General features: G+C 36.3%; 1 protein-coding gene across 1 annotated transcript in view; it reads left to right on the top strand.

The window, feature by feature from the left end:
• The first annotated feature begins 3,453 nt into the window (after window positions 1-3,453).
• Window positions 3,454-17,489, top strand: part of IFIH1 (interferon induced with helicase C domain 1) — a 48,737-nt gene continuing 34,701 nt past the window's right edge. Inside the window, exons 1-3 of the mRNA XM_012655857.1 lie at window positions 3,454-3,977; window positions 11,158-11,326; window positions 14,915-15,061. Coding sequence (XP_012511311.1) covers window positions 3,525-3,977; window positions 11,158-11,326; window positions 14,915-15,061 — 769 coding nt within the window. The 5' untranslated portion in view covers window positions 3,454-3,524. The remainder of the gene's footprint in view (window positions 3,978-11,157; window positions 11,327-14,914; window positions 15,062-17,489) is intronic.

Raw genomic sequence — 17,489 nt, 5'->3', positions numbered from 1 at the left:
GTCTCAATTAAAAGGCTAGCTATTATATAGTGTTTATATATATAACTAAATCATTTCCTTTACAAATTGTGCGGTCTTTGAGGACAGGCCCCATCTCTTACTGTTTACATAAGCATACTGGGTTGCTGCCACTTATTGGGCATGTGAACATGCCAGGCTGGTGCTAGGGCTTTATAGGCCATCTTCAGAACAACCTTATGACATGGCACTGGGATCATTCTCATTTTCCTACCGATGTTATTTGAGTTGATTTCCCTAATCACACAGAAATTAAGAGGGAGTGCTGAGATGTGAACTCAGACACCCTGAGCTCGGAGTCTCTGTACTTAACACACTCTTTGCTGCTAGGTTAAGAGCATCTAAAACTTTAAATGACACAGAGTATGCTCTTTATTGATGAAATTTAGCAAACAAATGAACCAATAGAACAATTCTAGGATTTTCTCATTAAACTAAATATATGGGCATTTTCTTTGAAAAAGACATTACTGCTATGTGTGGCCATTAAATTTTAATGGCAGCTATGATTGTACTACTTCTTAAATGTAGAAAACTCAAATGAAAAGTTGCATTTGGAAAAGACATAGTTCAGTAGGATCTTCTATTTCAAAGAAGAAAGGAAACAGAAACTTTCATTTAAGAAACAATGAAGAAGATGAAAATGAAACCTATTAGAAGAAACTTGACAGAAGAAAACAACTATCCAAATGAAAGACAGAAAATAAACTAAATCATAATGCAAAAAATATAGATGAAGAAAAATGGATACATTTTGAGAGATTGTGGCTTGACTTTTGTTTCCTTAACTTTATTTTCTCCAGAAGGGGTCCTATCAAGATTATGGGAGATTCCTAAAAAAGAAGTTCCTTTCTATTTTCCCTCAGGCACTTCCACCCATGCTCAAGCCTTACCACTCAGACCTCATCCAACAGAGTGACTTTTACTTGAGAAAAAATATAAATTGTTATTGATGTGTATTACGTGATACTAATAGTGAGGGTTAGATGAGCGTAACTACTCGGAAAATCAACCTGTAATGTACATTATTATCTAGATTTACCACGGTCTTCATAGCATTTATCTTCACCTGGCACATTGAATGTTTTTTACTTATTATTCGTCTTCCCACTCCCATTAGAATGTGAGCTCTGTAAAAGTAGGAACTTTGTTAATTTTATTAACTGTACCTAGAACAGTGCTGGTCATATAACAGATACTTAATAAATATTTTTTAAATGACCGAATGGATGAATGATATAATTTGAATGCCAAACATTTAAGCATTTTTGGTCAAATAGCAAACATTTGATCCTTTCTCTTCCAGGACAGCAATTCCATAGTGTTAAGAAAATGGCAGTAAATATTTCCCTATATTTAATCAGCAATCCCTTCTCATTCCTCAGTGTTTGAAGCCAAAGGACAGAAGGACTGGTGCCAAGAAACACAATATTTTTGATTGGTTTGTTGGCTTGTGCTTTAACATATTGAATACAATCCACAGGCAGCTGGGGGCTGAGGGTATGTTTATGTAATAGCTCTAAAAGGTATCTCCATAGACCTAATACCTAAAATTAATAATTTGAATACTTTTGTAGAAACATCTAATGTGATTTTCTTCTATCTGGGTACAAGATCAACTCCTCCAATTAAGTATAAAAAATTAGTTGTATTCTATGAAGAAACAGAAGAACAGTATAAATCAGGTCTACCTGCAAGGCCAAGGCTCCATTTACTTCAACAACTTTCACTGTGTATTTGACACTAATGTCAAATTAGCTGCTAGAGAGCAACTCAAAATTCCTAGTGGAGAAATCACCAAGGGCCTACTAGTTATGAGTATTGTACTGGTTACTGTGTAAATATGCCCCTTCTTCAAGTAGCTTACAATCCTCCGGGGTAGAAAAAGGCTTAACTATATAATACAATTAGAGAATAAAATAAGACACCATGCCATAAAGTGCTCATTTGGATATTTTGTATTCCCCCAATAAATACTCACCGAGACTCTGTACTTCTATTACCCAGTCCAAAGCACCACCAGGTTTCCCTGCTCTACACAGATTTGATTGACTACGCTTTGCTAATAGATTACTTTTCCTAAATATGTCTTTCTGATAGCCTAAATGATCCCCCCATCCTTTATATAATTCTGGACCCTGAGGTTCCAATTAGGATGCATGTATACTACCATCCACAGTCATCCATGGCTGCAGAATGCCTTTCTAGTGAGTAGCAACCTTAAAGACTCACATTTATGTGGCTTCTGTGCTGAAATGAAGCTGCCATTTTTCAGTGTGAATGTTTTTTTTCCTCTCATGACATAGACAAATGTTGATGTTTACTACAAGTTGGTACATTAGTTGCTAATTAAGTTCCTAGCTGCTTCAGCCAAAACTTGCTGTATTGAATCCAAGAAAAGAATGGCAGCTATATCAAAAATAAGTCGTTGGGGATTTTGTTTTGTTTTGTTTTGTTTTATTAAAGGAAAGTTGTATATTAAAGAATATAGCGAACTTACATACTGGGAGACAGGAATCCTTCAGTCTTGGCTTCTCCCTACGCTGAGCTGGTGATTAAAATACCTCTGAATCTGTCACCAGGTTCTGGTCAAAGCTATATAAATACTAGCAATCTAAGCATGGGGCAATAAAATTAACTGTTCGTCATTACTCACTTTTTCATAGCCACCCCCAAATTCCCAGAGGAACAAGTTAGTTCCTGGGAACCCCCAGGAGGTCAGGTTAATTTTAGGAAGGGTTTAGAGGTGACTTCCTCCTGAGGTTCTCCACATCGCTGGAGAGAGGTCTCCTTAGCTTCATCTCTCCACCTGTCCTTCCCTTGCAGTCTCAGCACCTGGGCTGGGCCAGACCTGCCTGCACTCGCCAGCGGAGGGTAACTCCTTCCTCTTCACTTCTCCAAGGAAAGTCCCAAATCACATGCTTTCATGGCCTGCACACTGTAGCTGACTATGAGTCTGACTGTTGAGGCGGAACCCCACTGGGAAGAGAAAATACCCGCGGGAGGAGCACTGCCAGAGCGTTACTGTCTCACTCGGTGCCAGAGAGAATTCCCTTTCCTTTTCTGTTTCCCGCGGTGCGCTAGACCAAGGCCTCTCCTCAGCAGCCCCGACAGAAGGGCGGCGGCTCCTCCCCGTCGAAACACACTCCCCGCCCAGCAGATTACTCCTGGAAAGTCCTGAGAAGAGAATCGAAACAGAAACCAGAGTCAGGCAAACTATAAAAACTGCCAGGCAGAAAGCCGGCCTGGAAGCTCCCACCGGAGTCAGCGCTCACCGCAGAGTCCAAAGCGCCGCGCCCACCAGCCCGCACCTGCCGCCTGCCCGGTGCGACGCGCCGCAGCTCCGGCCTGAGAGCCCTGCGGGGAACCTGCTCGGTCGGGCACAGCGCCGCAGACCCGCTCCCCCACCACGCAGCGGACGGGGGCACGCTCCTCTCACCCGTCCAGCGGAGAAAGCGACCTGACCGTCTACCTCGGAGAGTCCTCTCCTCCTGTGAGAACGAAAGATGTCGAATGAGTATGCTGCAGACGGTAGTTTCCGCTACCTCATCTCGTGTTTCAGGGCCAGGGTGAAAATGTACATCCAGGTGGAGCCCGTGCTGGACTACTTGACCTTTCTGCCTGCAGACGTGAAGGAGCAGATTCAGAGGGCAGTCGCCAACTCCGGGAACGTGCACGCAGCCGAACTGCTTCTGAGCACCTTGGAGAAGGGGGACTGGCCCCTTGGCTGGACTCAGGAATTTGTGGAAGCCCTCCGGAGAGCGGGCAGCCCTTTAGCTGCCCGCTACATGAACCCCCAGCTCACTGACCTGCCCTCTCCATCGTGCGAGAACGCTCATGATGAATGTCTCCAACTGCTGAGCCTCCTTCAGCCCACGCTGGTGGACAAGCTTCTGGTTAGAGATGTCTTGGATAAATGCATAGAGGAGAAACTGTTGACAGTTGAAGACAGAAATCGGGTAGGTGTTGGTTCACATGGAGCTGGGCTTTTAGGCAGATTTTGTAAAGCGAAGTTGCTTGTAGGTTTGCGCCATTCTAAATGTGCTTTGACATCTTTGGGCAAATCTAGGTCCCTCATTCTTTGAGAAGAGAATATCTAGCACTTAAAAACATAATTTTGGAAATTTTTACACAAAGGAGCTAATTTTATAATCCTTTCACTGACAGGATTAACCAAAGTGGGGTTAACTTTAGAATAGTAATGTAGACTAATATATAACGTTTATTGAACACTTACTATGTGCAATATCATTTTCTAAATATATTATTACAGTTCATCTTGGAAATAACCCACTGAGGCTTATTCTAATGTTATTAACTGCATTTTACAAATAAGAAAATTGAGGCAGGTTAAGTAGTTTGCTCAAGGTCTCCCAGGAAGAACAGTAGCAGAGCTAAGAATTTAGATCCTGATGGGTGTTGAATTTTATGTCTTATTTAATGTAGTGCCATGGGACAGGGCACAGCAAACTATGGACCATGGGCTAAATCCAGCCTGCTATGGCTGTTTGCAGGCCCACAAACTAAGAATGGTCATTAGAGTCAGTGTTCATAAAGAAAGTTTTATGGGAACATAGTCATACTCATTTGTTTACATAATGCCTATGGCTGCTTTTTTGCTCCAAGGCCAGTTGGACAGAGATCATATGGCCTGCAAAGCCTAAAATATTTTTTACTTTGCCCCTCAGAGAAAAAATATTCCAGTCCTGCCTTACATTATACATTATGCCATTTAATCTTTGTCCAAATGGGGAAATTACAATAACTAACACACACACACATTTTTTCTTTAATCAAATGTCAGCATTCTCTGGGAATCAAAATTTAGAGAAAATTTATTGAAAAAATATGTTGCTAGTTGCAGTTTTTCATATTAATGAAGGAATAGTGGATTTTTCTTAAGGTGGCGTTTAGACAGGGTGAATTTTACAGGTAAATTTTACAGATGACTTTACACTTAGTGCAATGTTAATTGTTTTTCAATGAGTGAAGATACACTGTGAAGTAGATAAATGCTGACCTATCTAAATCTGACTTATTCAGGGTTGCAAGTCAAAAGTCTTGTTTTGAAAGACATGTAGGTAAATAAACCTATGGCTAAAAGTGGAAGGCTTTGTCTATGTACCATGCTATGATTTTGACTTTTTCTTTCTCTCTTTCTTTTTGAAGCATCAATTCTTTATATCTTCATCACAAATTCCTGAGCATTTGATTGATTGGCTATAGCTCATGTCACTTGGTCTTTAGTGACTCAAATAAATGGTCTTTTGTAGACTTAACAGCCACAAGGTCTGTCCAAAGACCCAAACATTCATCTAATTTTGATGGCCAGTTTTCCCAACAAGTAAATTACTTTACACTGTTGTCTGTAATGTTTATGTCGTTTTGTGTATTGAGAACCAGCTAGAACGCATTCTAGTAGTCCAGCTGGATATGACAAATGTGTACATCACTGTGGCAGAATCTTAATTTGGAAGAAAGTATGCAGCCTTCAAGCCAGCTGGAGATGGAAGATGGCATTTCCAGCCACAGTAGCTGTTAGGAAGTCCAGAAGCAACAGAGTCCAGTAACACCACAAAGCTGTTTATGTTTGGTGGGTATGATGTCCCGATTGCCAGCGAAACAGCACTTCTCCTTATTTACTCTAAATACTTCTGCCTATCAGCATCACTTTTGTCTTGCCTGGATTGAATTTCCGCCAGCTAGATTTTATCCAAGTTCTTGATTCTGGCAAGCTTGGAGGCAGCTAGCAGTAATGCAAGGGATTTGACACAAAGAAGATATAGAGTAAAGGGACTTTTGTGTGCTGGTATCAGTTAAGGCCAAAGCAATCCCAATTCTCCCTCAGATTCACGTTTCAAAGGAGGCCCTCAAAGACTGAGTAGCTATATATTTGAGACTCTCTAAGGAGCAATAGTGCCTCTGAGGGTCTGGAATATTTTTCATTTGCATCATTTTACATGTATTATCAGTTGCAAAAACAAGGTGTGGCGGATGATGGAAAGGAAGCACTGTGTTTGGAAGAATCTATATTGATGTGGTGGTCATCGGTGAAATGTTTATCGTATAGCAGCAAAGCGTGATGGGAAAATCATAGGACTTGAAGAGAAACACATGGATTTGAGGTCTATCTTTGCTCTTTATTCTATGTGTTACTTTGGGCCAAGTTATTTAAGCTTCATGATAAGTTCACCCATGAAAATCAACATCATAATAATTTCTCTTCTTATGGTATTTTAGTCAACATCAAATGAAAAGTAGTGTTTATGAAAAAGATCATAAATAATAAAGAGCCATTTTGATATGATGATGATGCTGACTTTTATTATCATTCATCTGGTTACATTTCCCTGTAAATTTAAAGTTTCAGAGAATCTCCCATGCTGAAATTGAGATCTGCTTCTTAAAGTCTCCAGATTAAACTAATTTGAAGGAAAAACTATATCTAGCATCTTTTAGCTCCCAGAATTTAGCCAGGACTAGGTATAAGGTTGGTGCTTTAAGAAGTATTGATTACTTGATTGATTGGTTGATTTGGAATTTATTTCCAAATAGTTGCCTGGAACAGGAGTTAAAAACATATGAGATATTGAATTACCTTGCCAGGCATTGGAGAATGAATGGATGATAAGCATAAGATCTCCAAATTTGCTTTTTGACAGTTTAAAATAATATTTAACGAAGTAATCAGGACTTCTAAAGAATGTTCTTTTATTTTTTTTCCTCCCAGTGGACATTTTCTACTTCGTCTGTTATTTTAATTTAAGATTCCCACTCTCATATCCCAGCCCTTGTCCTTGGTTACAGCAGGGCTTCTGAAAATGATTTTAGATTTAGTTTTGTGTCCAGCAAGTACCTCAAGAACTTATTTAATGGATTAATGTATTCATTCATTCAGTTTGAATTTATTGAGTGGCATCTTTGTGCCACAAGCCAGGCTAGTAGTGAGAAGTTAAGAGCAAACCACAGACACTGTCTATGCTTTCAAGGAGCTCGTGTTACAGTGTTAATCAGTGTTCATTCTTCCAACAAATAGTTTTCAAATGTCTACTGTAGGCACTATTCTAAATATTAGAGACTCAGCAATAAATAAGATCCATTTTATAGATCACTGTAATAAAATGATCTGTAACAGTGAGGGGGTAACCCTGCACTGCCCTGCATCTCTTTTAGGATGCTTAGTGAAAACCTGGCACATCCATCAACTTAGATAGTTCCATGACCTCTGGAACAGAAATCATCATCCAGACATTTCCATGATGTCTTAAAATCAATTTGAACAGCTGAAGAGAGGTGCATATTTCAGCCCTGAACAGTTCAAAGCATTAAACACCTTTAGTCCTGGAGACCCCTTACACCTTTCATTTACGTAGGAGAATCAGAGATACCATGACTAGTCCAGTTAGAAATTTGAGTCCAGTTCCCAGACATGAAGTTGAGTACCCAAGTCAGTCTCCCCCAGCACATCGTATTGTCTGGAAAATTAGGAAGGATAATAGGAAGGATAAGAATTTTATTAGCAAGTATATATATGTGTGTGTGTGTGTATGTGTGTGTTTGTGTGTATATATGTATATATATGAATAATAAATTAGCTATGTCAGTGTGACAACAAATATTCATTTGGTTAAGACATTAACATTTTTGTGGGGAACTAGTTTTTAAAAATTCTTTGTTTTTAACATATGAGTTTTGCTTCTTAATTTACTGTTATCTGAGAGTTGATCTCTGCTGAATTCAAAAATCACTGTTATATTTAAATAGCTAAATAAGATTATTATAAAGGGAAGAAAGCTTTCTTTATTAAACTGTACAATTGTGTTGTTAAGCCAGTGCTTTATGGAAATATCATTGGTTCATCCACTGATTTCTATTGGAAAGAAAAAACATATCAAAGAATTTAAAATATGAAAGCATTGAGTTATATTATCCAAAAATTCGTTTTGTTTTGTATTCCATGAATTAGTTAACAATATACCCAGAATTCATAGTCGTGAAAACATCCATCCATTTTTAACTTCATAGAGAAAACTTCCAGGGTGGGAATCATTTTATGTCTTGTTGCTATCTCAAGTCTAAATATTCACCTCCAAGGTGAATATAATTGCCATATAATTGAGTTTATATTTTGGAATCTAATATCTTTACAATGTTTAAGGAGAACAGATTAAGTTAAAAACATTTATATAATTGCTTCAAAGGGAATTGATGGACTTTTTGGCACCAAAACTGGGAAGATTCCTTAAAAGTTTGGAATCTTAATAAGGCTGCTAAAATTGCATAGATATTATATGTAATTCCACTTTTAAATAATAAGAATACTTGTAGGAAATAATGGCAACATGATCCTCAAATGCTTGGACTCTATAAGGGCAAAGAAAGCTTAACAAATGTGATTCCACAGTAAAAATCAACTTGATAGACTAGTAGGTGAAGAAAATATAGTAGCTAGAATATGCTTTGGGATTTTTAGTAAAAGTATTCATTACAGTGCCTCACTCATTCTTATTAGAGAAATACTTTCTGATTACTTCTGTCAGATATATTTTAAGCTGATTATTAAAGGATGGGGTAAAAAAACAATGACAACAATTGAGTTAAAAGAAGTTGCTGAAACCAGTCTTATTTACATTTATAGAAATTACTTCTTAAATAGCAGATGATAATAAAGATGTTACAAACACCAGAGAAGACAAAGATTTCCATTAGAATATTAATGAAGTTAGAGAAAAAGTAGGAAATGAGCAAGAATCTTTTTAGAAAATACTGTGGGGGAGATAGGCTGAAATCACCTAAAATTTATTAAGTTCAAAGAGTCATTTTAACCACTTCTTGCCAGAAATGAACTTAAGATTGGGGAAAATTATTAGCTATAATTATAGCTCAGGAAGGCAGGGTTCAGCCTTCAAAGCAAATTGCCTGGGATCAAATTCCATCTCTGCCGCTTAAAACTACTTTTGTGACCTTAGAGAGTTAATTAAACATCTCTGTGCCTTAGATTTCTGATCTGTAAAATGGGTTAATATTGGTACCTACTTCTGGGAGGCTGGGTTAACTGGGTTAATATATGCAAAGCCCTTAGAACAGCATTGTTAACTATGAGCTACTAAGACTAAAATATCCTTTGCGTAGAGATCATATTGTATAGCCTTCTCTACTAAGTAGTGTCTGCTGGTGAGATGTTTGTAAAGACGATTTTTCCCAGTCATCCATAATAATAGCTAACACTGAATTTGTGCCAGACATTGTTGCAAAAATGCTAACAAATTCCTGATATTAAAAGGTTACAGAATATATTTATAGGACTAGAAAGTACATAAATTTTGTAGGAAAGAACTGATCTACACTGAACAATACAAATTATACATGTGGAAGATTGCAAATGTTGAGAAAGACCTTTGATAATATCTAAGTCAATATTTCTCATCTAGGATGCTGATAGAATCACATGAGATGCTTTAAAAACAATGTTTTTAAATTTCTTGGTTCCCATCATAGACAAAATAAATCGGAATCTTTTGGGGCAGATCCTAGACATCAGCATTTTCTAAAGCTCCATAGATGATTCTAATGTGCAGCTAGGATAGAGAAACCCTGAAATTTCTTTTCAGCTGCCTCATTTTCCACATGTTGAAACTGAGGCCCAAAGAGATAAAGTGGTTTGCCCAATGCCACAGAAAGCTAATGATATCCTGCCTAATTTCTATCTGTTCTAAATGTGGCTTGTGTTAGTCTTTTCTCCAAATGCTTGTATTATGACCTGGGGAGATGCACTGTGATAATGATTACACAAATGATTCACATTTAAAAAGATTTACTAAATTAATATAAATGAGAGATTAAACAAAGGCTAAAGATTGTAATGAAAAGATACAGAAATAATTCTGCCTCATACTTCAAGAAAAAAATAGATATAAAAATAAATTTCTCACAATATTAAACACAAATTTGAGGAAAATTGACTGTAACAATAATAAATAGCACAAATATTAAATAAGCAAGACTGTAAATCTGTGGCAGTAATTACTTACTTTGTAATGATATATTATAATGAAGAAAGAAGAGTCATATAAGAAATGTTTGACTTCCCATTTATAGACTCCGTGAGTTGAAAGTAGACAGTAAGCTCTCGATATACAGAAAGAAATCCGTGAAAAAAGACATAACATAGCTTCAGATTAAAGATACTTTCTCCTGCACCCCTTGTTCAAAATGGCTGAGATAAAATTTATTTCTGAAAGTGTCAGATTTGAATAACTCGATGGCTTTTTAGAACATCCTGGAAGGATGGTTCAACATATGCAAATCAATAAACATGATTCACCACATAAACAGAAGCAAAAACAAAGACCATACGATCATCTCAATAGATGCAGAAAAAGCATTCAATAAAATCCAACACCCTTTCATGATAAAAACCCTCAACAAACTAGGCACAAGAGGAAAATACCTCAAAATTATAAAAGTCGTATATGACAAACTCACAGCCAACATCATACTGAATGGGGAAAAGTTGAAAGCATTCCCTCTAAGAACTGGAACATAGTACTAGAAGTCCTAGCCAGACCAATCAGGCAAGAGGAAGAAATAAATGGCATCATAATTGGGAAAGAGGTTGTTAAACTATCCCTGTTTGCCGATGATATGACCCTGTATAGAAAACCCTAACGACTCCACCGAAAGACTCCTAGAATTGGTAAGTAAATTCAACAAAGTCTGAGGTTACAAAATCAATGTACGCAAATCAGTAGCATTTCTATATACTAATAACAGTCAAGCCAAGAGTGAAATCAAGACTCAATATCATTCACAATAGCTACAAAGAAAATAAAATATACTTAACCAAGGAGGTGAAAGATCTCTACAAGCGGAACTACAAAACACTGATGAATAAAACCACAATGACACAAACAAAAAATGGCTTTTAAAATGTTGAAAAGAGTGCTTGGCCCAGAGATTTTTTTTTCCCTGTAGAATCTAGAATTGCTACAAGTAGCATTGCCATTTTCCTTAGTATTTGAATATAAGCCTTTATTAATACTTATGCTTAATTGCTCAATTTTCCTAAAAGATAATTACTGTTTAAATTTATTCACAAAATGTTTGATCTTATTTAATTCTACTTTTCTCTTAAAATAGATCGCTGCTGCAGAAAATAATGGAAATGAATCAGGTGTAAGAGAGCTACTTAAAAGGATCGTGCAGAAAGAAAACTGGTTTTCTACATTTCTGAATATTCTTCATCAAACAGGAAACCATAAACTTGCCCAAGAATTGACAGGCACTGATTGCTCAGAAAGCAATGCAGGTATTTCTAATTTTACTAAGAAAGATTTTGCACATTTTTTCTAGTGATTGAAAGTTTAATAAAGCCTGTATACAAAATACCAAATGCTGAGATTTTTACAATCAAAAGTTTAAGAGTGGAAAGGATTTGGTAATCTATTTTATTCCCTTTACAAATGAAGAAACTGGTGTCTGGAAAAAGATTAACTTCTCAAAGACCACAAAACTCAGCAAGCTGGGCTAGGATATTGGCAGTTGACTCCTAATCCAACTAACACTCTCCACTATCTATCTATCTTATTTTGGAAACAAGATGATTGCTTGAAATTTTTATCAAGATTATTTAACATTGAATAGACACAAATAAATTTGAAGGAAATATTTTAATGGTATTACAACTCTGCTGCATTTTCTGAACATTTTAAGAAATTTTTAAGGAATTTATTAAGCATTGGATAAAAGGACTGTAATTGCCAACACAGCTCAGCATTACTTAAGAGGAGTTTTAAAAATTACTACTTAGTAGTAATAAAATAACATTTTATAGCTCTTTCACATATGTTATTCATAAATCAAATTTAACCTGCTATCTTATTTTTCTTTTTATAGCAAATATGCTATGTTTTCAAAAATATCATATGTAAAACAAATCGATAGTTAACTGTTAATTAATAATAATCATTATAATCATTGTAATTTTGTTCTGGTGACCCAAATTGGTCAGTGCAAATTTTGGTACTAAAAAGTGTGGTGCTGCTGTAACAAATATCTAGACATGTGGCAGTGGCTTTTCGAACTGGGTAACGGATAGGGCCTGGAAGAGTTTTGAGGTGAATGATAGAGATATGAATGTTAAGTGTGATTCTGGTGAGGTCTCAGAGGAAATGAGGAAAAAGTTACTAAAAACTGGAAGAAAGGTGATCCTTGTTATAAAATGGCAAAGAACTTGATGGTGGACATTGCAGGTGATGAAAATGGATATTTGGCTGAGGAGATTTCTAAGTAAAATGTTGAAGGAGCAGCTAGCTTGGTTTCTTTTGACTGCTTATAATAAAATACAGAAGAGGAGAAATGAATTAAATAAGGAATTATTAAATAAAAAGGAACCAGAACTTGACAATTTGGAAAATTCTCAACCAGTTCATATTGCAAAAAAATGAGAAAGTGTTTTAAAAGAACACTATGGGTGTGGCCGAACAACCATTTGATCATGGGTGCGATTCATGTATTTAATCTGCCATTTCAGCAGAAGCCAGGAATAGAGATAGTATTATACCAACAAACACTTATAGTTTAGACTTAAGGGGATAGAGGAAGCCGGACAGAATGAAAAAATGCTGTCAAACTTCTCAGATTCTACAAAACTCAACCATAGAGCTACTTGGCTGTGAATGTGTGATATTCTTCAAAGAAAGAAAAGAATTACCCAAAAGGCAATTCAGAGATCAAGTCTTCCACCCTCATCACAGGCTCTTGGGCAAGGCTGTTTCCTCTTTGGTTTCAAAGGGTGGGGGTACCCCTCTGGCTATGGTGGGGCAAGATTATCCTTCCCAGTGCCTCAGATGTGGGGCTACCCTCCCAGGGCTGTGTGAGCAGGGCCCTCAGAGGGAACAGAAGGAGGGAGGCTGTGCTGCAGACCCTGGGGGTGAACCTGACACCTCAGCGGGCCTGAAAGCCAGAGCATCAAACTAAAGAGCATCGTTCTCAAGCTTTATGATCTGATAGAATTTGCTTTACTAGGTTTTACACTTGCTTGGGACCCATCACCCCTTCCTTCTTTCTTATTAATATTTCTCCCTTTAGGAACAGGAGGTCCATCCTATGCCTGTCCCACCATGGTATTTTGTAAGCACATAACTCGGTTTAACAGGTTCATAGTTGGTAGAGAATTTGCCTCAGTATGAATCGCAAAGTGAGTCTCATTCACATGTGATTTAGAAAATAATTAGATGAGACTTTTGACTTTAGAGTTGACACTGTAATGAGTTAAGATATTTGGGCTGATGAGATGCAATGAACGTATTTTGCATGCAATAAGAATATGAATGGAGGGGCAATAGTGAAATACTGTGGATGGAATTACGTCCACCCAAAATTCATATGTTGGAGCCCTATATGACTCCATCTGGAGATAGTGTTGTTAGGAGGTAATTAAGATTAAATGAAGTCATAAGGGTGAAACCTTAATCATATAGAATTGTGATCTTATAAGAAGAGGACTAGGGAAAGAAACATGTCTCCCTGTCTCTCTTGATCATGTGAGGACACAATGAGAAGGTGGCCAGCAGTAAACTGAGGAAAGAGCCCTCATCAGACATTGGCTCTGCTGGCCCCTTGATCTTTTATTTCCAGTGTCCAGAACTTTGAGAAAAGAAATTTCCGTTCTTTAAGCCATCCAGTCTATGGAAGCATGAGCAGACTAATACAGGAACCCAGGCTCTGGATCCTGGTGCTTATCGAATCATGGCTCCTTCCTTGATGTATAATCTTTGGCCAGGTACTTTCTCTTCCTTGCCTCAGTTTACCCCTCTGTAAAATGGGGATAATAATATTGCCCATTGCCTAGACTTTTTCTGAGGATTAAACAATTTAATATATGTAAAGTACTTATAAGGTAAGCATAAAAAGTTAACTATTATAATAATTAATCCCAAACATGCTTAATATCTTGCTATAAACATTGTCAAGTTGGCTTCTTGTCCAAAGTCACAACAATTTTCTTCAGGAAATTCTCCATATGAATTTGGGCACATTTTCCTCTTACTTTTTAAGGTGGGATAATCTGAAATGATATTTTAGAAAATTTTCTTTATGACATCAGTCTTCTCTGACAGATTGTAGCTTCAAAAAGACAGAAAGTCTTATTTTTCTTTATAATCCACAGAGGCCCTTAATAAAACACCCAATACATGTTGGTTGAAGGAAGAAAAGTTGGAAGGGAGAAATGGAGGAAAGGAGAAAGGAAGAATACAGAATATTTTATTGAATTAAAAAACATCTCCAGAAATTCAGAATACATGAATTTAGGCTGACATTAAAGCAGATGTACATCTCGTGCAGAACACACAGTGAGGAAACAAAATGGCAAGAGCACAAGCTAAAGAAAACTACCGAATTTGCATTTTCATTAATTCAGCCTTAAATGTAACTTTGTATCACTGAATAATTGGCTTACTTCCTAAAGGTGATGGTCAGTCAGGAAATCACTTTTCTTATGATTAGTATAATACTTATTATATTGTCTTTTTAGATAAAATTTGACCATTACAAAGAATTACTCAAGTCCATATTAAAAATGAAAATACTGTGCCATAATAAAAAACATGGTCTAAGCTTTTCAAAATGTCAAAATATTGAAATATCTTAAAGCCAGTCTCTACTAGGGACCCTCACTTTGTTCACAAAATAATAATAATAGCTATTTATATCATACAAAAACTTGCATTGCAATGTAATTTAATTCTGTTCAGAATTTCAAAGTATTTAAATATATCTAGATAACCTCTATTGGGGACACCCATTTTGTTTTCAAAATAACAGTAACAGTTACATATACTGTATAAAAACTTGTGTTGCACTATTGTTTACATTTGAATACTTTCATTCACAGAGATTGAGAATTTATCACAAGAAGGTGGTCCTGAAGTTGAAGAGCCACTTCTTTTAGCCACAGATCAACCAAGTCCAGAGAAAGCAGCCTGGGGCATGGAGAATAATTCATCGGAATCATCTTTTGCAGATGCCTCTGTAATTTCAGGTACTTGAAACGCATACATACGTTAATGCACTAATTACTACTTCCAAAAAATCAGTTGGTACACTGATGACATAAAATTCTATTAATCAGAAGGTAGAAATTTAGGCATCAGTGTTTATGAACATTTTTATTAAAATAATATTTTTGCAGGAGATTAAATTAAAATAATTCTTCTTTCACCAAAATGTTTTTTAAAATGAATCCAATATTAATGTGTTATAAATCTGAACACATTTGCTTCTCATTTCACTTCACAAGTAACCCATGGTCATTCTAATGTGGTAAATATCTTAAATGTACCCTGTATTTCATGCTTGTCAAAGTACTTTCAAATGCATTAATCAGTTTAATTCATCCAAAACCCTGAAGATTAAATAGTGCCATTACTTTTTTTTCTGTTTTACAAACTGGAATGTCTCAGAGAGGTTCAGCTGGGTTATGAAGACCAAAACCAAGTCTGTAAAAAGGAAGATGAACAGATGCTAAACTAGGGTTGGCTTGAATCGCAGTTACTAATTGATGTGAGGACTAAATACCACTCTGTCCCCCTTTTTGACGCTGAAATAGCCCTAGAAGAATGGAATTAATTTAACTATTTTCCCCTTTCCAATTTGCCCATGATGGGAGAATTTTCCTCTCCTCTTCCCTCGATTCTATTTTCACATGAAATAGTCTGTGGTGTGCTAGTAAATGTAGCAAGTATCTCTCTGGGGCAAAGAAAAAAGCCATGATATGTAGCATTTGCCCACCTCTGGGGTGTAAATATTCCCACTAAGGCTTACTTCAAGCCTCCAACATATGGTCACTGGACCCAAAGTTGGGAAGAGATGTGCAGAAGTGATGAGTTTTGAGTATTTGTTGTCTTTGGTTTAATATAATTTGTTTAACTTTAAGTTTCTATAATTTAATTTTTTTCAATGGCTGTGCATAACAACTGGCTCACAAGATTCCCGACAATTTACCAATTGGTTCTTGTGTGCCAGTATAGACTAACTCTAGCACATCACTGCAAAGTTCATTATATTCTACATAGAAAAGCAATATAGTTGCATTGCAGGAGATTTAGAAAACACAGAAACACACAAATAACTCATTTATATTCCCACAGTATAGATATTACACTTAATATTTGGGTATCTGTCCTTCCAGGCATTTTACATACCTAGATGTGTATATATAACGGCATTTCTCCCATGTTCATTAGATATTCTTCTACAGCATGGCTTTTAATGACTGAATAATAGGTTCACCATTTGCATGCAATATAATTAATTAACCAATCATTGAACATTTAGGATGTTTCCGAATTGCTACCACTATCATGAATAATGCCTTAATAGCTCTCTTTGTACTTATATTGAAGTTTGCTCCTTAAAAACATATTACATAATTGGAATTTCTGGGTCAAATGATTTATGCTATTATAACACATTTAATATTTAATGTCAAATTTCACTCCAGGAACTTGTACCAATTTACATGTTCTTTAGCAGTATAAGAGAGTGCCTGTTTCCCTGAATTCTCTCTTGCAAGAGTAGATAATATTATCATTTTCAATCTTTGCCAATTTGGTTGCTATTAAAAATGGTATTTTGTAAATTGAATTTTCTGATTTCCATTGAAAAAAAATTTTGTAAGTTTATTCTCTTTGTGTTGTTAATTAACAAAACATTTTTCTATTCATTTTTCTATTAAGGTATTTATCTTCTTGCTAGTTTATATAAACCATCTAAGTATATAGGATATCTAGCCTTTGTTATAAGTAATACCAATATTTTTTATGATTTGCTTGCTTTTTAGCCTGTTTGTGGTTTTTGTTTTTGTTTTTTAATGCAATGCTTCTGAGGCTTTAATATTCAAGTGAACTACCAGGATGAGAGAGCCTTATTGATATGCAGGTTGTGATTAAATAGCTCCTGAGAGAGGCCTGAGATTCTCCCCTTCTCACAAGCTGAGGTGATGCTCCTGCTGCTGTCCTGGACCACATTTTAAGTGCAAGGTTTTAATGTAGTGAATAGCAAAGCTTTCAAACCTGAATTCTAGAGGATTTCCTTTTCATTTGAGCAGCTGCACTTTTTTCAGAAATAATGATTCTATAGAAATGCCAAACTCAACTATCTAAATGTAGGATTTTCATGTTTTAATAAACTTCCTTTAACGGCTAACTGACATCTCTATGGGTCACCAGCTATTTTTTTTTTAAGTCCACACTAAAAAGAATTAAAGACAGAGCTGAAACTAGGAGATGATCTTACATCTTAAATGAGGATTTTTCATCAAAGGTTACCAGACTAATGCATCTCATCAGCTAGTAGTTAATCTACTCTGAGTTTCAAAGTGAGCAAAACTAAAGGGAAAAGTTTTAAAAATTTTTCTATTTTTACTCCTTAATGTAAAACTTAAAGATGCATCTTGTGAAGAAATCTGG

This window comes from Propithecus coquereli, unplaced genomic scaffold, assembly GCF_000956105.1.
Source record: "Propithecus coquereli isolate 6110/MARCELLA unplaced genomic scaffold, Pcoq_1.0 Scaffold49, whole genome shotgun sequence".
In the NCBI taxonomy this organism is placed as follows: Eukaryota; Metazoa; Chordata; class Mammalia; order Primates; family Indriidae; genus Propithecus; species Propithecus coquereli.
Note: the sequence above shows the minus strand (reverse complement) of the source record. Positions and strands in the feature narration are given on the sequence as shown.